The sequence below is a fragment of the Amphiura filiformis genome, unplaced genomic scaffold (assembly GCF_039555335.1).
Source record: "Amphiura filiformis unplaced genomic scaffold, Afil_fr2py scaffold_36, whole genome shotgun sequence".
In the NCBI taxonomy this organism is placed as follows: Eukaryota; Metazoa; Echinodermata; class Ophiuroidea; order Amphilepidida; family Amphiuridae; genus Amphiura; species Amphiura filiformis.
This window is the reverse complement of record NW_027305500.1, coordinates 1051779-1073407: the sequence shown is the minus strand read 5'-3', so window position 1 is coordinate 1073407 and position 21629 is coordinate 1051779. Positions and strand designations below refer to the sequence as shown.

The window sequence follows — 21629 nt, the reverse complement described above, 5'->3', positions numbered from 1 at the left end:
GTACACCTCACATAGAATCTGCGTTATATTCAACAGGTCGACGTACGTTATTAATAACTTAAAATTGTCAGATTGATTAACTTGTAAGATAAAATGATTTCAAGTGGTATGCTCTCCAGATATTTTCAAAGAAAGATCAGAAAATTCAAAGATTTATATTCCTTTTTTTTCTCCAGAGAATTGCAGAAATTTGATTTGTAATGGTTACGGTCAACTATTGCCAATTTAGCGTGGATTTTTGAATCAGCATGACAAGACGTTCTTTAATCAGAAAATACATAATCATGATTCTGGCACACGCAGTGGCGACGGAAGCATTGAAATTTAGGGGGTCAATATTTTGTTCCGGTTTTTACTGGTCTTTCTTTTGCTCGCGCGAAATACGAGACAAATTTCAGTTTTAGACTAAAAGCCCCAAATGAAGGCGTGTTTTGCTATTTTATGGCCGAGTGCAATTTTACTCTTTTTCGGCCAAAAACTGTTTGTGTCAAAAAGGAAGATGTAGAGATCAATTGAAGACCTGAGTGCAAGAAGACAGTAAGTCCACTTGGCCCCTCAACATGTATACACTTAAGTTGCGTACGGTTTCGTATAGTTTGGTAATGTTTTATACATGTTCAGAGGCCAAAACAAATCTTTCATAACCTTTCATGATGTTTTCACCCTGGAACATGTATTAAACATTATAAAACCCTAAGAAACTATACGTAACTTTGGTGTATACATGTTGAGGGGCCAAGTGGACTTACGGTCTTCTTGCGCTCAGGTCTTCAATTATTGCTTTTTCCCCTTCTATTATAATGTTAGGATGCGGCGGACCCCAAATGAGGGACAGCGAGGACATCATGCTGAATATAGGGATCAAAGTTTTTATTTCTGCTAAATTCGAGTTGTAATGAGTTTTATTTGAAAAGTAGGTCCTATCACCAGCTTGTTTAAACAATTTAGGAACAAATAGAATAATCTCTTAATAATTGGCTTTCTTTATAATTGTTATCATTAAAGTTTAAACACGTACTTTCTGAAAAACTACGTTGAGAATGGCACACTATGGTTTCGAGAATTTCATCTTCTCTTTCAATTAAAGTGAAAGGAACTGATTTGGTTCCAAGTACACTAAGCCAAAAAAAAAAAAACTTATAATTTTTCTCAAGGTCATATCTTAAAATCCTGTGCATCAGAATGAACCAAAATTACACACACGATTACTTTAATACTCTACTCTAACCACGGGTCAATGATCCTGTGTATAATTTTGGTTCATTTTGATGCACAAAGTTTTAAGATATGACCTTGTGAAAAATTATAAGCTTCTTTTTTGGCTTAGTGTATAATGGTCCTTGTACAGTATGTACACCTCACATAAAATCTGCGTTACATTCAACAAATCGACGTTATTAATAACTTAAAATATGTCAGATTGATCAACTTGTAAGATAAAATGATTTCAAGTAATATGCTCTCCTGATATTTTCAAAGAAAAAAAAATTCAAAGATTTATATTCCTGTTTTTTTTTGCTCCAGAGAATTGCAGAAATTTGATTTGTCATGGTTACGGTCAACTATTGCCAGTTTAGCGTGGATTTTTGAATCAGCATGACAAGACGTTGTTTAATCAGAAAATACATAATCATGATTCTGGCAAACGCAGTGGCAACGGAAGCATTAAAATATAGGGGGGTCAGGGGACGAGCATATTTTGTTCCGGTTTTTACTGGGCTTTCTTTTGCTCGCGCGAAGAGTGAGACAATTTTCAGACTACTTACGGGCTCGGATAGCAACGTTTGCACAGTATTTTGGGGGATATGAGAGCACATCAAATATATCGAATTGCATTCTGAATACGAATAATATCCTGCTGATATCAAATAATTTTGATTTTTTGAAATTCGCGATTTAATACAAATTTTATGGCAAATTATTAAAAATTGATATTTATGATATTTATCAGTCCTCGAAGTAAATTTTATAAATCTAATGATAGTGTATGTAGCTGGGAGGAAAGACGAAGATCATTTGAAAATTCGTATTAAAGTCAAATTTGGGCCAAAAACCTGAAATTTTTTGTGCTAAAAAGGAAGATGCAGAGGGGAATTATTGTTTTATTTTTTCTTCTATTATGACTATAGGGGGAGGACGGACCCCACATAAAAATTTAGGATATTTGTTTAACATGCATATTACGCACAATCTGCTGTGAAGTTTTTAATTATTTGCTGGGAGATTTATATATTAATGATAACAATTAATTGTTTTTCTCAAATTTAATTAACAAATTAATGTAAGGTCTTCATTAATTGCAATAATTGTTCCGCCAATCCCAATTTTGTTTCTGTAAAAATGTAATAAAATTTCAAAATGAATTGAGTAAGCATATGTGCAATGTATTGTGGGAACGAGATTTTATGGTCAGGAAATGGGCGATTAATTAATTTGGGTCATTATCTAATCATGTATAAATTTGCCCGGACTGTTCACTATTACATAAGTGTGAGGATGCTACAAAGTCACGAGTGTTTTCGCGCATTCTCTCTTTTCTAATACAATTTTTGAAGAGCTTATTTCCTAACCGTGTTAAGTCCACAAACACATGTTTCTGATTTACCTGTGCGATATTGCAATGGGTTGTGATGCTGTAGGTGTTAGTATTTCAGTTGCATGCACCATTAAAAAGCAAACAGTGGATGGATGCAATGTAACAATACTGTGTGAGGCCTTTGATTCCCAAATGAGAACAATAGTCTGCATATCATCGTTGCTAATGTCAAACTTGTCAAGGGAATTGTGATTGTATCACACAAGTAAATGAGAAACATGTTGTTGTGGACTTGACACGGTTTGGAAATAAGCTCTTCATTTCTACTCAAAGTAAGCAGTCAAAGACACAACAATATAGGAAAAAAAGAAGCGAGTTTATTTTCATACATACAGGCTATATATACACATTCGATGGCTGGTATTACATGTATATTACAAGCTATTACAATCCACGTGTTGTTGGGGTTTTTTTTTATTGCAAAAGGGTGTAAATGGTATTCAATATCTTACCTTTACACTTCATTTTTGCCTTAGATCTCATAATAATTAAGCCATTCCATTTAAAATCCAAACTACCCCTGTGGAAGATTTCGGAAATAGCTGTCACAGGTGACAAGGGGAGTATGAATTTCAAATGGAATGAGCACATTAAGCAGCTCCATTTGAATTCCATACACCCTCTAATGGAGCTGCCTAATGTGTTCATTCAATTTGAAATTTATACTCCCCCTGTGGCAGATATTTCCAAAATCTTCCACAGGGGTAGTGTGGATTTTAAGTGGAATAGCCCATTACCAAACTTAGTTTTGAGGGGTTTTTACAAGTAGAATAAGGTTACCATGGGGACATTTATCTAAATAGAATTTTAATTTATAGAAATACTCTGCTTAATTCAAAAATTTATTATTGTAAATCTTACCATAAAGTTATAGAATTAACAGATCGCCATTGCTCTATGAAAGGAGACGTGGCAAAAGGTCATTAAACTTTAAAAGCTTTTTTTTTTTATTGATTGAACATGTGGAAACCCAATGCATAAGGAAGCTAATCATTAAGAAAACGAATTTCGAAAACATCCTCTTATTTTTAACCATAGAAATCCACAGTTCAGTATTTCCACTAAACATTCTGCATGTATTAATCAAAATATTGGTACAAATTATTACAGTATTTTCTTCTCATTTTCAATATTCATGATTCTATTTCTACCAAAATGTATTTCATATTTACAGTGATTTACACTACACATACATGAATGACAATTAAAAAAAAGCACATACACTTTATAATCATGGGTGAATTATGCTTGAGACAAGAACATTTTTCAATTTATTAATTTCAATTTTGCGCAGAACATAACGTTTGACCAGCACGCATATGTTTTTAGTATTAAACTCTCTTCTTGCAAAATACGTTATTCTGAGATATTGATGAAGAACCTGCGTTATTTCAAAACTTGAATCACCTGACGAAGTTGGGTATTTGCCAAAATGATATAATCTCTAAATTTCCTTTCAGCGAGAGTGATTTTTTATTCAACAACTATAGCCTATATAATGTACATTCAACGTAAGCAGTTTATATTGCTGTTTAAAGTTGGTTACTACTTTACTTATGTTATAATGAGAAGATGTGCGTTTATTATAATACTTAATGTGTAATACTACAAAACAATGATGCCCTGAGATATGAAGTTATCAAATAGCTTTATGAGTTGCACTTCGCATACAAGCGGTATCTTTCTATACAAACAGTATACAAGCGGTACAAAAGGTCTATTTTGCTTCTATAATATAATGATAATTCTACACGCCATCAAAAAACTGTATAAGATACAAACGGTATCGTATACAAACTTATTGGTGAATAAGAAGTGGTTTACTAATATTGATATTAGGTTAACCGCTCATATAATACTAATAAATTCCAACAAGAACCTTTTTTCGTTTTCGGAATAGAGAACCCATTTTTTCATATTCGGAATAGAACCTCTTTTCATATTCGGAATAGAGAACTTTTTCTGTTTTCGGAATCGAGAACCTTCGTAATAGAGAACCTTTTTTTATTTTCAGAATAGTGAGCCTTCGGAATAGCGAACCTTCGGAATAGCGAACTTCGCCCGGCTAGGCTACTGGCTTATGCAGTCTGACCACTGCTTCAAGAAATTAGACAAATGAATCCTCACTTTGTCGCTTTCCCTAAGCTAATTAAACCAATGAATCCACACTTTGTCGCTTTCCCTGTTAACATCAAAATTATCAGGTCAATTTCAAATGAGGTCAAGCTCAGCTGTTAGGCCCTAATACTTCAGAAGATGTTACTTAACACATCTTGTTTTGGTGAAGTAATAACTTAATTAATGTCACAAGTTACCAATTAGTTTAATTAAATCTTCCATTCTTGTTGTAAAAATAACCTTATCTTGTGAGTCGAGTGGAAGATCATCGTAAGTGCAATAGAACATAATAGCTGCCATTTGCAATATTTCAATTAATGTACTTTATTTTTGATCAATAATACATGAAAAATCCCAACTACTACATGTAAAAGCGACTTTGGTTCAGCTAAGTGGCTATCACGAAAGTAATACAGAACATCAACAATTTACAATGATGGGGCTGTGCTACAAACAATAGGTTTCTTACATAAGGCAGTTATTAAATTCTACTGCTTATGATATCTTCCCTCTCCAGTAAAAACACAGTATCTGAGCATAAATAATACAGCAAATACTGCCTTTTGAAAGTTTTAATTCAAGTCTACTCTCAAAATACAAAATGTAGTATCTGAAAGCAATAAAAGTATATCCCGGTAAGGCGACGAAAAAACCTGTTCTTCGGCCCGGGCGGACGGACCTTCCAAATAGGGTCGGTCGGGCTGTTATTTTTTTTTGTTACCTAGCCGGGACACCGGCTAGGTCTTGTGATGCTATCGGATCTTTCTTCTTCTGGCAACACGTGCGTGACTTGCCACGTTTCGCCCTAGCTCTGTTATGCTTTGACCGATTTTGACCGTACTTGGTCACAAACAACACTGACTATGTCCCCACATGTGACATGACATTAAACTCCATTTGACCTTTGACCTGCTCACAATGGCAAAAATGCGATTTTTACTATAAAATGTATCTTCTTCCACAAATAACATGTGATGGTGACATGCTTAGGTCATGTGACTTGACTTTGGTCGGTGCCTATAGGGTGTTCACAGATAAGGGGTCAAAGGTCATTAAGGGGTCATTTCCGGTCTGAAAGCTAAAAATATTCAAAAATCACTGTTTTTACAAATTACATAGCAGAGTGTTGTCATTAGCACACATGCATTGCTACCAACTAGGGTCTTTGGGGTGTCTACAGTTTTGGGGTCAAAGGTCATTAAGGGGTCGCTTCCGGTCAAAAACCAAAAATCATCAAATATGTTCCTTTTTTTATATCTCAAAACGTAACCAGACCAGAGTGATATAAACTTCATATATGCATTAGTGTTACCCGATGTATGCACAGTATTTTTCTTTTTTTGGTCAAAGGTCATTTAGACGTCATTTCCGGTTTTAAGCTAAAGAACTTCAAGAATTTTTATCTCCATAACTAGGCATAGTAGATTTTTTTAATTTAAACGGTAACAATGCATTTTCTCGGTGTATATGTGGTTTTTTTATATTGGGGTCAAAGGTCATTAAGGAGGTCAAAACGTAAAAAAAGCAAAAAAATGTTTAAAATTACGGAAAAGTAGGTGTATCTCAGCCTATGGAAGACGGATAAAGCCCCTGCTACAGTGATGCACCATTAATGGTGTGAGATGTCTATAATAGCCGGTCAAAGGTCAAACTTTAAGTTAAGACTGGCATTTCCGGCCCCGGCTAGGTCCAGATCTGTAACCAGATCTAGTTCTTCTTTTCTCTGGAGGCTAACATTACCCTAAAATAGCACCAAAATAGGAAAAATCTAAAAGAAATCTGAAGATTTTTTGAAAACATTATTTTCTAAAAGTTTTCAGCCAAAATCAATCAATTTTGGCCCCAAAACGGCTGCTTTTACATGATATTAGCAAAATAATAATAAAAGATTCTCCAAAACGCAAAGTTCTGAGTCTGTCGGGCCCGTAGGACAGCTGTTTTTTCGTCGCCTAAACAAGAGATAGTAGAGATACTGTGTGTTTAATTACTCGGAGCTACTTGGACAGGCATATTATGTCTACTCTTCCAAAAGTAGCCACTTACTATTATCATTCTTATCTTAATCCTAATTAACACCGCACGAGGCTAAGGCTCATTAGCGGATGTTGTAAGATAAGTGTTGAGCGATATGAGACACCATCCGATGACATGATCACACTTTTAGCGCCAGACGAATAATGGTAGGCCCTGTGGTGTAATATGTGTGTCCTTGAAAAATAACTTTAATTAACCGCTCCGTACTTTATTTTAACCATTTTAAAATCCTCATTATTAATCCCTTCAATTTGTCAAACATATATCAAGAACGAAACTGTCAATATTAAAAATTAAGAATTAAACAAATGAAACCCGTTTTATTGTGCAAATGCAAGTATTCGGCCATGTTTGACCATAGATTATCTAAGGTTTGACTGTGGCATTACAATACCCAAAACATAAAGTGTCCGACGGTATAGTTCTTTTAGGGACACCCTGTACAAACCAACAAATGGGGAAATACTTTTTCTATATTCGCTATCTTAAACAAGTAATAAGAGAATTGGAATATCTGATAATATTAATGTTAAATTTGTGCGTACTTCACATAGATGGCCCAACAAATATTCACTTTGCTTGACCACCATTGCATGCATTATGGAATAAACATCGTTATCTTACACACTACTTGTTAATGATAACTATAACACTACCACTGAAATAAACTTAAGTTTGTGCCAAATATGGTCCGTGTATATGACTGGCCAATCGTATTTCATTTTCCACCAAGATAAACGAATAAAGCTCACTATAATCGTTTTCCGTTCTACATGTTCTAGGTAACCATGGTAACACAAGTATAAAATACGAATTTCTCTTGTTGTTGATATTTTGTTACCTAAAACGGAAAACGAACATAGTGGGTTTTTTTTTCTCGTTTTTTCTTGGTTGAAATGAAAACAATAAACGATCAAAATGGGCCTTATTTGTTTTTCTTGGTCGAAAATGAAATACAAAAACGATTGGCCGGTCATATACACGGACCAAATATACATATTAATATTAAAGAACAATTTTCATTTGTCTTTAATATAAAAACAAACCTAGCAATACCCATATCATTGCTTGTATTGACATTAATTCATTTTTTACACAGAATAGTTATTTTGTTAAGTTTGTCTTTAATACTTTGTTGTTTTTTGTTCTGTTTCTTTTTACCCTTTCCTTTTTGATCTTTTGTTTTATGTTTCCATATTAAAAATACAACTATTGCAATAACGATGGCCAGAAATATGAAACCAAGAGGTAAACCAACTGCCAATCCGTTTGGGCCGTCTGACGATTTGTGTTTTGATGAAATAGATGAAACGTCATTTTTCCCGCCAAAATCAGAATCTTGCTTTTGTTGTTCTGTTGTTACCTGCGTGTCAATTTTATTTGATGGATCGGTAACATTAACAGATGATGTTGGAGTGTTCTTTGTTGTCACTGCCATGCATGTGTCTCCTCGGCATATGATGTTACTTTGTTCCGTCATCGTCTTCTTCGTTGCTGAACGACGAGTAGGAGCGACCGTTGTCGCTTGCGACGTTGTTGCCTTTTTCGTTGTTGGGACTTGAGTGGTAACCTTTTGAGTGGTAGCCTTAGAGGTAGTCACTTTAGGGGTAGTTATCTTAGGGGTGGTAACCATAGGAGTAGTGACTTCTTTAGTGGTCGGTAACGGAGGTGCTGTCGTTGTTTCCCACACAAAATTGGGATTCGCGTCTACGTTGACCCAAAGTAGCGCTGACGCCGAGCCGGTAAGATTGTATGTAGCATCAGGTTGCTCTACAACACATTTGATCATCGATCGATCGTCGCTGTGTATAACTGGGAAGATTATGAGTCGAGCTCCGCCTCGTTTGAAAGAAAACCTTCGATGCGGAGTCTTCACAAGTTTGTCATTCACGTACCATTTATACACAAGGCCAGGTACTACTTCGCTGGTACAGGTAAATGCGGCTCGCATACCAGGATCTGCTGTATGCGTCGATGGTTTAAGTTTTAAGCCGACGGAACTACGTAGTGGCTTTAGGAAACAACTTAATGGTGCATTGTTGGTTGATGGATTCCGTGCAAGGCAAGCGTAGTTGACATCAAGATCCTGCTCTGCGAGAGTTATAGTCAGTCGGCTTTCAGGTCGGAAGCCGATGGGAGTGATTTTCTCAGATAGAGGTGTCCTACCTTTGAACCACGTTAATGCTGCCGGTGGGTTACCGCCTTGCGATTCGCATATCAAAGTAACAGTTTCCCCGATACCCTGCGTCGCAAAAGGCGGATCCATTGAACACGCTGGAAATCCTTTATCAGGGGGTGTGAACACAGAAACCGTAACGGCATTAGAGAATCGATCCGTCTTAGCCCTTTCGTCAAAATAATGGCACCAATATTCGCCGGTATCAATTCCTATAGTATTTCGTATCTGCAGATGATATTCGCCACTTGCACGATCGCCGATTAAACTGATTCGATTTCGATGAGTCCTTTTGTAATTATGTTCCGGATCGATTACGTTTCCCTTCGTAACGATGGCACCGGTGTCTCTTCTCTGCCACGAAAGTGTAGCGCGGACATCGTAACTGACACCACATCTTAACAAAATCGTGTCACCTTGAAGAGCAACTATATAGCCTGGAGGTTGGTCGGTAAATATCCCGAAAGCTCCTGGTAATGATACCCAAAGTAACAAACTCAAATATAAAACAAGTTCCATAATTGGTTCTAATTAGTCAACAGTGTTCTCAAAATTTGAAAGATGGTGTCATTGACGAGAGACGTAAACCAGTAATTAGGATTGATTCTTCACCGGTGCACCATGTCAAAAATCACCCGCCTACGCAGAGTGTCACGTGTGCATGAAATATTTCAGAAGCACTTTCAGAAGCTCGAAGTTATGTAGTTAACAACAAAACAATACAAAGTTTGTTTAATCCTAGCGTGACGTTTAAAACGTTTGCTCGTTTTTCACAGTTCCAGAAATTTGTATAAAAACAATTGGCAAACTGTTCAGTCTTTTTCGTACTCTACTTGAATTCCACACAATTTGTCATCTATACGTAGAATTTAGTCACTTTATAGTCACGATTCTTGTCGGAAGAACGAAACAATTTAGGCTTCCCTAGAAAATGTCAAACATTGTGGGTACTGCGCAATACACGATATATACAACTGACCCCAAATTCCCTTCTTCTCTAATTTGATAGTGAGCTGGCCCGTTGAATTTCCTGAGCTGTTTGTCATTGGATTTGCTTGAAAGAAACTTCTTGACAAATCACGGAGGGTGAACTTCCTATTATAGTTTAATCCCATCATACATTTCTTCATTATCAAGATTGACAACCATATGTTGTTATTCTGTGATATTTATCCTTGTTGACACCAATGATAACGCAGAGGATCATGGGGTAGCATCCTGATTAATCATGGACATTGATTTCCTTTCCTTGATTAATCCCATCATGCACCGCTGTCTTATCTAGACCGACAACCGCATCAGATTCTCAAGTGGGTTCTTGTCTCTGGATACGTTTTCTGTATGTATATCGTTATAACAACACAAAAGCATCTCGGGAAATACTCGTGACTGATCAGTGAAGTTTATTTCCGATTTTAATCCCATGATGCTCTGCTTTGATATTGAGATTGACATCCCGATACACCAAGAAAGAATATTTTTCATTTTTATCTACATTATTAAGAATGACAGAATTTAAGGAAATCCGTACGGTTAATACCCGTATCTCTTATCAACCTAATGTAATGTGTTACTGGTTTTTGTGTAAAAATGCCAAATACAGACAATTTTCCCCAGGTACAGAAGCTTACAGACGCTTTTGGGAATACATACAGTGTAATGCAAGGCAAGCTGTGAAAACTTGTTTTTGTATCTACAATCTGTGCGCTTAGTCATTGTTAATGGCAAGATGGCAAAACAATAATGAGCACTTTTGTTGTTTGTAAACTGGAGAAATGTTCTTGCTTTTTTTTTTCAAAGAGATAAAGCAATACCAAATGAGAAAAAATAGCCAAACAATTTCGGAGTAACACATGATAAACAGGATAATACATGCAGGCACTTTTGTATTAAAATAGTTTGTAAAAATCCCAGAAAAGATGCAAGAGTTTCGCGCCAAAAAGCTACAGTCTGCGCGCTACTATGTACTATTATAATGTTTGTGCCTTTGATACGAAAAACTACTATATACAAAATTATCTGTAACCAATCTTAACAGTATATATAAAATGTTGATTTTCAAAATAAATACGATATTTAATGAAAAATACTTTTTTAATACATTCGGTTCAACCAGAGAAGATGAGAAGAGACTCTATATTCTCTGGTTCAACGTAGTGGTGCAACAGTATAGTCGTATACAATATTGATTCTCAAAATTATGACATTTAATGACAAATACTTTTTGAAAAAGCTAATACATGTACATTCAATTCAACGGAGTGTTGTACAGTATCGTAGTTTGGTTTGACTCGTTTTGCCATTGGATTGTCAAAAGTGTCACAATTTTGAAAGCTTATAAATAGCGCCTGCGCAACTCAGGAGCACAAAAGAGTATAAATACAATCTCATGTCGGTCGGTGTTAACAAGTAAATTCAAAACTACCGTCCTGTCTGTCACAACACCTTCGCTGTAGGCAATAGTCCGTCACTATGTACAGAAGAATAAAAGTAAGTGCTTTACCACCTTCCATGATCCCTGCTCCCAATATAGGCATCACATGGTTACAAAAATAGTATGCGGCCCTTATTCTGCCAGCTGAAGAACAGCTGAAGACAGCATCCGTATTAACAAATGTCGTTTACACCATATTGAATACGGAAGATACTCTAGCGCCTTTGCTCGATTCTTAATATTTGCATAAAATGCTCTAAATTATCCCATGAATGTTCTACCATTCTCTACTACAGAGTTAGGCTGGATATTTTGCTGTTTCTCCATTGTCCTTGCAATCCCATTCCCTATCTTCCGGTCAATTTTCAAATTACCCACGTCTTCCCCCTTGTCTTTCGCGATTTTCATATTCGTACGTTATGTACATTTTAGAACTTGACATAATGTAAAAATTTGACAAGGTAGATAATAATAATAAAATATTTTGTGCTTAATAACATTAACATGAAAACAAAGTGTAGAAATTAATCTTTGATTTACTAAGCCTGTTAGATGTTTGTGACCACACTTCTTATTTTCCGATTTTGGTGTCAGAAGAAAGGTCATATTCACTTCATTTACCCAAGTACATTAACGCCCGAGATGTTTGTAAAACGTGGTTAAATGTGGTAACCACATGTATGTACTATCCTATGGGGCATATTTATTATACACGTATTTGCTTCTTATTTCAAAACTGCTGAAGCAATGCAACTCAAAATTTGGAAACAGATCATTTTATTAGTATGCACTAATGTAAGATCATGAGATTTAAATATCTTACTTTTTTTTATTTCAGTAATATTATTTTAATTGATAAATGTGAGCATATTAAAGGTTCATAATGATTAAATTACAAAAGTACATAATGGTTATGAGCTGTTTATGGTTGCTTGTTTGCCATCTTTATACCGCCATATTTGTTGCTCACTTACAACATTTCATTTCAAAATATTAGGAATGAAATCAAAACTCGACCGGGCGTTGACGGACGGTTGAACCGCGTTCCATTGTTTAGGACAATAGAAACCGGCTCCAACCGGACGGAACCGCCCGAAACACGGGCACATGCACCCCCACACGCCATAACGGCATCACTCGTGTATATAATAATAACATAATTAGAAGTGTTTACATAATAAACAACCGCATGGCAACATTGGTCATCAATCGTTGTGCGGCTATATTCAAGCTGCGAGTTTTAAACCGCGAGAATTCATGTGACTACCTTGGTACGATCGAAACTTTCATTTGGGAGCCTGATATTCGAACTATAATCATATGCTTAGCCAACAAATGTTACAAACTCTCCTTAGGTATTATAATCTCCTTCAAGATCACGGAGAAAACGGGTTATTCCATTTGAAATACACCTCATATGGAAGACATGACCTTAACCTTCCACACAGGAAGGTTTCTATTGTCCTAAACAGAGGGGAGCGTGGCCTAGCGGTTAAGGCGCTGGACTCTCCTCAGGTATTATAATCTCCTTCAAGATCACGGAGAAAACGGGTTATTCCATTTGAAATTAATACACCTCATATGGAAGACATGACCTTAACCTTCCACACAGGAAGGTTTCTATTGTCCTAAACAGAGGTGAGCGTGACCTTGCGGTTAAGGCGTTGGACTGTGAATCCAAGGGTCGAGGGTACGAATCCGAGGTCCGCCCAGCGCCTGAGCTCGGCTGGCTCTTTGTGTCCTTGAGCAAGGCACTTCACTCTACTTGCTTAGTGTTTCGGAGGGCACTTTAAGCCGTCGGTCCCGTGTACATTTATTTCTGACATTAATGCAGTGTACACGTTAAAGAACGTCACAGGCTATTCGAAAAGAGCAGGGGATCATCCCAGGACTGTTGACTGTACTTCAAAAATACACTCATCTACTCTAGGTGCCAGAGTAAAAAATAAGTACAGCTTGTCTGTACGCAGTGCGATAATAAGCATACATATGAGGGAGGCACTAAATAAGGAAGAAGAAGGAGGAGGTGTGATTTCAAATGGAGTCACCCATTCAGATAACTCCATTTCAATTCACACTCCCTGGGTGGAGGATTGAGGCCATGTCTTAAAAGGAGGTGTATGATTTTCAACTGGAAATGCCCCAAAAAGGGTAATACTTGATCATGCTTGAATGAATATTTGAGAAGCACTTCGAAGGTATTTTGTTCACTCATCTGTGCAAAACCCGATCCCTGCTAAGATCCATGCAAGGGAATTAGTATGACAATTGTGACGTCCCTTGGTGGTGACATGTCTGCATTTTATTTTAGGTCATAAATCAATTTTTACAGCAAAATGCATGACAAGATGAGTACTAATACTGGTGAATGATGCAGGATATAGAGGCACTACATACTTTTATTGATTGGCTCCAAACAAAGGATTTGAACCGGTGTCCTTCACCGTAATCATGGCGCAGTGCAGTCCATTCAATCAAATGTTGTAATCAACCTATGTGTCGTAATGCATTTGCTATGTGTGTGAGATGAACTGTCGCGGTAGATTGCAATCATGCTTTTGTTGAATGTATTTGAATAGCCCGCCATATTTACGGTATGATACGTCATATGCACAACCTCTATATAGTGACAAAAATGTTGATTTTATTAATCCGGGTTAATGATTCAGACCGAATTTACCATTTCTGTGTTTGAGAATACACCATATATCACTCACAAAACAAAATTAAGTATAATAAAGCTTAAAAATAGTATCAATTTCCTCATTGTCATTGTCAGATTTCTTGGAAATAGCATTATTTTGTAGTTTTCTTCGCAGCTGGTTTTTGTTTTTCTTTATCATGCTCTTTCTCTTTTGTATTTCTGTTTCTCCATACCATAAATGCAATTATTAGTACAATCAACGCTAAAAATATTAACCCCAATGAAAGGCCAACCGCTAAACCTTTTGACGATTGTTGGTCTGATGATATGGGTCCATCGTTTTGGTAAAATCTTTCATTCGGTGGCGTGACCATTTTTGCAATACCATTGTCTATCTCATTATCTGAAACTTTTGTTTGTGTTGTTTTTCCCACAGTACATTTCCCTCCTGAGCATATTGAGTTATCCGTCGGGCTATCCGTAATGTTTTCCGTACTTAGTGTGATATTTTCAGAAAACGGTATGGTTGTTGGAGTTGTTGCCCAGGTTGGAAAGGTAGCCGGGGTTACGGTTGGTTCCCGTTCGGGTATCATGGGCTCGTTTAAGTCAGGATCAATAAGGGTTTCTAACAATTCATTAACATCAAACGTAATTCCACCAATATCAAGGATATTCTTTCCTTCACTGTTTTCATGAATCCCTCTCGGTTTTGTCGTCTGAATTTGAACCGGAGGAGTTGTTGTATAAAAGATGTTCTCCTCCGTTGTTGCTACGGGCTGTACTGTCTTGTCAATGTTATTGTATATTTTTGATGGTAATCTGTTGTACCCTTTCGTTGGTCCTGCCGTCAATTTTGGAGTCGGTGTTGTTGTCCACACAAAATCAGGATGGTCTTCAATATTGACCCAAAAGAGAGCCGTTGCGGAGCCGGCAAGCTCATAACCTACATCCGGTTGTTCAACGACACACGTAACTAACGTAAAATCGTCTTCCGGTAGTACTGGGTATATTTTAAGACGTCTTCCGCCCCGTTTGTCGCTAAATCTAGCATGACTACCATCAACTCTTTGATCATTTACGTACCATGTGTAAACGAGTCCAGGCACGGGTTCACTGATGCAGTTGAACGTAGCTGCGCTACCGGGATTGGCTCGCATTGTTGGCGGCGTGATGCGTAAGCCGATTGAACTCCGTAACGGTTTTACGGAACAACTGATTGGTTGTTTTGTAGCAGGATTTCTCGCAAGACATACAAATTTCTTATCCTTATCTTGTTCAGTTAAAACAAATGAGATCTTATTTATTGGCTGTATATTATTAGGTGTATATCGCACATTTACGATGTCTCGTTCACGAATCCATGTCAGTGCAGCGGGTGGATTACCACCGCGTGACTCGCAAACTAGGGTTATGTTATCACCGACATCAAGACGCGTAAATTCCGGCTCTGTTGAACACCTAGGATAACCTTCATGTGGCGGAGTCATTACGCTTAAAGTAACGATAGTGGAGTGTATATCCGTCGCCGTCGCTTCGTCGTAATAGTAACATGCATATCTCCCGCCATCGTCGCCGACAAGGCCCCGTATCTGCAAATGATATTCACCGTTGGCTCTGTCTCCAAATAGTTTAAACCGATCACGGGTGCTCTTATCAAAGTTCTGACCCGGATCAATTCCAGGCCCTTTAGTTAAGAAATTCCCCGTATCTATATCTTTCCATGATAGTGTTTGGGTAACATGGGGACCGACGACACAGTTGAATAGAATATTATCACCTTGTATAGCAACTACATGAGATGGAGGTTCAGCAAGAAAGTCCTCAAGAGCATGTCCAAGCTGACAAGATACACCCAAAAGTAGATACACAAAAAGCTCCATCTTTATCGGCCAACTGTATACTTTATAAGTTAAATTGTGTGCATCAAAGCAGTGAGGCTTATAATCTCATACGTGTTTATCCAAATATACTAGACTCAGCATCAGCGCAAGTAAGGTGCTTTGGCTTTCGTTGTAAGGCAGCAGTTTGTGTGATTTCAATACAAGTTGCACTGCGTTGGTTGTAAGTAAATGTCACTGTCAAATTTCCTCACAACTGAGCTTGAAAAATTACGTATCACGCCTGTAACGTTTAGAACAAATCCACTTCCTTTGCAAGTTCCAGTTAACGGTCGTTCTGATTTTTAATTTCATAAATTCTGTTTCATTGATCGTCTGCAGTAGGTTTGTGTGTGTGGTTGTTAGGAAGATATATACACAGACGACACCGAGTCATAGCAACTTCCCGCCAAAATGTCAGACATAGCCTGCAAAGGTTTGGTGATCTTTTTTTTCCTAAACCTTCTTTCTTCTGAGTGATTTATATGGTGGCCACGTGAAATTCTTGTCTTGGTTGTCATGCATGGCTATTGTCATAATTATTATATCACTGAAGAAAGATGAAAAATGAAAATTGTTTCTTGAGTTAAACCATTGGGCGTTTAAAATGACGAAGTTGATACAAATAGGCTGTCCAACATAAATATAACTAGATTTGATGACAGAGTGTAAGTCATAAGCCTAATTATGTAATTTTATGATACGTGTTTACAAATGGATTAGAAATTGTATGAATTATTTTATTATGACTCATATGACTCGTATATAGCAAGCTATTGGGCCCATTACGTATTGCGGCAACGCGTTGCTTTCGAAAGCAACGCGTTGGTTTCAATAAACAACGCGTTGTTAATTCAGCCAATAGAAAGGGAGCTTTTGGCAACGCGTTGCCTTCGAAAACAACGCGTTGCTTCCAAAGCAATGCGCTGTTTTCATTGCTCAACTCGCCGAGTCGGCAACGCGTTGTTTAGGTTGGCCAATCATCTCAACGCTTTCAAGAGCTGTTGACTTCGATGTTTCTGATGATTAATAGGTGAATAAAACACACAACGATATATCTGCACCTGTAAGCAAAGAGAATATTTTAGAATCACTGCCTTCGAACTTCACGTAATGGACATTTATTAAATAAGTATATACATGTTCAGTACGTGTGAAAAAATAAAGCATTTGAACAGCACCAGTCATGTTTTCATGTTTAACCCAGGTACACCCCATGTAGTATATAAAATACTAGTATGTAATATGCTGTGTAGTAGACGGAGAAGGTCACTCCAACCATGCTCCAACGGGTCACTACACGCAATCGCTGTGTGCATATAAGGCGAAGGTCATTCTCCGTTGTTGTTGTTATCTTGAATGGGCCGGTTTAATATGAATGTTATGATGTACATGTTGTACATAGACTTACAATCGCTGATATAATTATTAATATATCCCTACCATGCATGTGTTCCAATTAACATAGGCCTATGCATAAATTTAGGATTATTATATGGGAAACAATGAATACAGAAAGCATAGAAACCACGTGGTATCATCGACCACCGAGTCTTCTATAAGATTCACTGTGATTGGCGCTCTTCGCAACACGCTCTAAAATGAAAGCAACGCGTTGCTTTTGGCATCTTTAAACAACGCGTTGCTTTGGAAAGCAACGCGTTGTCAAAAGCTATGTTCCTATTGGCTGGTTTAACAACGCGTTGTTTATTGAAAGCAACGCGTTGCCGCAATACGTAATGGGACCAATGGCTTGCCATACTCGTAAGTTATTATTACCCAACGTGACGAAGACATTTGACAGAGTAATAGGTTTTGTTTTGTTTTTTTGGTGTTTTTTTTTCGTAGCTACGAATTTAGCGTCTATCGCTGACATGTTCGCCGTCTGTCGCAGAGCTACCAGCTTTAAAGACATGGGCAGTAGGGCAAGTTTCATTTGGCTGAAAATCGACTTATGCGTGTAGGTACCATCAGATAATACTGGAACCTTGAAAATAGCTAAAGATGAAAGGAGACTTTCTTTGATGGCTCTGAAAAAGGAGACAATTTAAAAGAAAAAAGCAATACTTTGAGCGAGATAACTCACTTCAAGAGTAGTCAGTGCCCAAGAGGCCAGTGTAACAGCTCTTTTCAGGGCCACCGAGCTTAAAGTAGCCTGAGTTCGCTATTACTTAACTGACTAGTCAAAGTTTTCATTAATAAAAAAAAAATCAAATCCAATAATTTAGTATATTCGGGTAATTCAGTTATAATAATAACACTTTCTTCTTGGTATGAATTTTTTAAAATCACATTATGTTTTGGTTAACTTTATGATTAGTATGCAGCAAACAATATAGCCGATAATCAAACAGATCGCACAAGCATGACAAGATTTTTTAGTTAAAATGTCAAACGTGACCTAATGCCTTTAGCTAATTGCATCTTTTCCTGATCGTAATCAAAATCCCGTCCTTACTGGTAAAGAAGTGCAGTACACTCTAAAAATTAATATATTAACACTTTTTGAGCAACACTTTTACTTACACCTTAACACTAGTAACTACTAGTTTACGTGGTCAGTTTTTAACACTTTATTGTGTATAGTGTTAGCACTTTTATATTGACGCTAGTTTTAACATGTAAGTTTCTAAAACGTGTTTTGGAAAATCTTAGGAAATTTTCGGAAATCTGAACTTAAAATGAATATGAAATTTTAGGAAAATAATTTTTGACGTATAATAGTAGCAGTGAATGTTCTTTAACTATTAAAACCAAAAGGAACTGTTTTGGGGTCATTATGTTTGGAAAAAAATCATTGTAGTTAACAAAAGCTGTAACTTTGGAAATGCTCAAGAATGTCATTTTGCCGGATTTTATTAAAAATTCATAAGTAAAATAGTAAATGAGATATTTAAATTTTTCTTTTTGATTTTGAAAGCATTAGTCAAGTTACATAATGTAGTGCAAACAAATGGGCTCAAATTTGATTTCTAGAAAAGGGCTAAATTTATATATTTAGTTGCAAAAGCCCATACATCCACAAAAGGCGCGATATAAAAGAAATAATAAAATAAATAGGAAGGCTTGAAAATTGTTTTAGTTTCTATTTAACACTTTATTCAAACCCAAGTTGAATCAAATCGAACAAGTAAATACTTGCACAATAAATTAACAAAGCTGTTTTTCTCAAAAAATCAAAAAGTGGATGTAAAGGTTTTTGCAACAAATATCTTCATAATGTTGAAACTGGCGTAAAGTGTTTAAAAAGTGTTCCTCAAAAGTTGTGAAAAATATTAAGACTAATTTTCAGAGTGTAATTGATCCTTCTGAAAATTAACGTTTAAGAAGTTTCAACACGCTGTCACTTTATTCCTGGAAATTGCTGAGATATTTGATTTTCCCCCTTGAAGTAACTGTAAGGAGATTAGACATTTGATTTTGAATTGCATTATAAGGATATCTAATATTTCCTTAAGGGAACTGGAATGAGCGTTTTGAGCGTTTCGACAGTATTTTTTGTGGGACATGAGAGCACATCAGACATATCGAATTGCATTCTGAATACGAAGAATGTCTCTCTGATATCAAATAATTTTCATTTTTTGAAATTCACGATATAATACAAATTTTATGATAAATTATTAAAATTTGATATTTTTCACATTTTTGACATATAACAGTCCTCGAAGTACATTTTATAAATCTAATGATATATTCTTAAAGTGTATGTAGCTGGGAGGAAAAGCCGACGATCAATTGAAAATTTTGACCTTTCATATTGAAGATATGGATTTTTTCCCAAAAGACCTTATTTTTTTTGGTGTTTTGGAAAAAAAATCCATATCTTCAATACGAAAGGTCAAAATTTGCAATTGATCGTCGGCTTTTCATCCCACCTACATACACTTTAAGTATAAATAATGATCAGATTTATAAAGTTTACTTCGAGTACTGTTAAATATCAATTTTTAATCATTTGCCATAAAATGTGTATTACATTGCGAATTTCAAAAAATCAAAATTATTTGATATCAGAAGGTCATTCTTCGTATTCAGAATGCAATTCGATATGTCTGATGTGCTCGAATGTCCCACAATAAATAATGTCCAAATGTTCATACCCCAGCCCTTAAAGGTGGGTGGGCCGACTTTTTTCATATTGTGTTTTTCTTACTTTGAGGCATACCATTATCACAATTTGTTTCCCAATTTTAAGTTTCAGTAGGCTGTTTGCCGTAGAAGTGACGTAATAATCGGATTAACTACCAGAGCAATAGATGAACATAATTTGTGAATATATCACCCTGCACTACAAGCTGTTTGCTTGAATGAATATGAATATTCTATAGAATTATGATCCAGGTCTTTATCCCTGTTCTTTGACATCTATGGTTGTGCATAGGTACCGCGTGAACGTTGTAGTGCAGGACGATATATTCACAATTGTATTCATCAATTGCTATAGTAGTTAATCCGATTAATTACGTCACTTCTACGGCGAATATTGCTCCAGGGTTGTGATATTAGAATAAAAAACTACCCCATAGAATAGTACATACTTGCGGTAGTGGGCGTACCCACCGTTTTGTTTACACCACGTATACACCTTGTAATCAAAACATATCCCGGGCCTTACATTTTAGGGATTAAATGAGAACAATATGAGCTTTCTCCTGATATCAATATTTCAGTTTCGACAAAGTTAATCGGGGAATGAAACTGTCAATTGTGTCACCCACCTTTAATCACAGTTTACACAGTCGACAAATGGAAGCACCTCGTTCAATAAATTTCTACGTAATTAATAATTTAGCGTAAATGGAAGCACCTCGTTCAACAAATTTCTACGTAATATTCAGATTTCATAATTGTGACCCGGCAGCACAAACGAGCCGTAAATTCCCTAAATTGTATTCTGAGTTATGGTGTAAAATGTGTACGAAGGTCGTATTCATCGGTCACTTAAGCTGGCGCGACATCTGTCTTATTTGGATAGTCACAACACCAATCAATAATCCTATTATTGAAGTGGATAATAAGCTTCTACCTTAGATGGCTATAGAACTTTTAATAGCTCTGGTCTTTGTTTGCTTTTGCTAAATCCTTTTCAAGGGGTGTGTTATTTGTATAGGTATGCATAACCAACAATTAACAATGAGAGAACCTTCTTAAACCTCGTTGACTTGGGGATGATTTGAAATGACCGCCAATTATGACTGTTTGATATTTATTGCCAGCAATGTGGAAAAGAGACACACATAGAAACGAAAAAGCTATAATTTTGTTGAAGGAGCAAAGTTTAACTAACCATAACTCCGCTTCTGGATATCGTTTGAAGTCAAATGATATACCATTTTAAGTTTATGATGTTTATTTTTAAACACGAAATAAAACAAAATTGACTGGGGAGGAATTTACGGCTCATTCGCCGTGGACGGTCACAATTGAGCGTAAATAGAAGCACCTCGTTTTAACACATTTCTACGTAATATTCATAATTCATAATTTAGCGTACCCCAAACAAATTTTAATTTAATTTTAGCTACATTTCAGCGCAGGTACCTAAAGCTGGGTAAAGACAGGCAAGTGACAACTTCCTGTCGGTCAATGAAGAATCTTTCGACACACTTCTCAAAGACCTGAAAAATTGTCTTCCTTTACACAGTCCAACGCTTAACTTTGTCTGGGCGGTGTTTACCTTAAGGCGGACTGTATTTTTCATTCATTGTTTATTTGACTTGGCTGACAGATTATGATTTTTTCTTTAA

The 21629-nt window shown here is 36.5% G+C and overlaps 2 protein-coding genes across 2 annotated transcripts; both read right to left on the bottom strand.

Moving 5' to 3' along the window:
• Window positions 1-6424: 6424 nt before the first annotated feature.
• LOC140144008 (protein turtle homolog B-like) lies at window positions 6425-10696 on the bottom strand. The gene has a single exon (XM_072165836.1). The coding sequence runs from the start codon at window positions 9441-9443 to the stop codon at window positions 7833-7835; it is 1611 nt and encodes a 536-aa protein (XP_072021937.1). The 5' UTR covers window positions 9444-10696; the 3' UTR covers window positions 6425-7832.
• Window positions 10697-12209: 1513 nt separating this feature from the next.
• On the bottom strand, window positions 12210-16326 carry LOC140143993 (uncharacterized). Its single transcript, XM_072165821.1, has one exon. It carries the CDS (start codon window positions 15880-15882, stop codon window positions 14155-14157), a length of 1728 nt encoding a protein of 575 aa, XP_072021922.1. The 5' UTR covers window positions 15883-16326; the 3' UTR covers window positions 12210-14154.
• Between the last annotated feature and the right edge of the window lie 5303 nt (window positions 16327-21629).

Bases quoted from the DNA above. Each gene is read 5' to 3' on its own strand.
- LOC140144008 (XM_072165836.1), bottom strand. From the start codon at position 9,443: ATGGAACTTGTTTTATATTTGAGTTTGTTACTTTGGGTATCATTACCA.
- LOC140143993 (XM_072165821.1), bottom strand. From the start codon at position 15,882: ATGGAGCTTTTTGTGTATCTACTTTTGGGTGTATCTTGTCAGCTTGGA.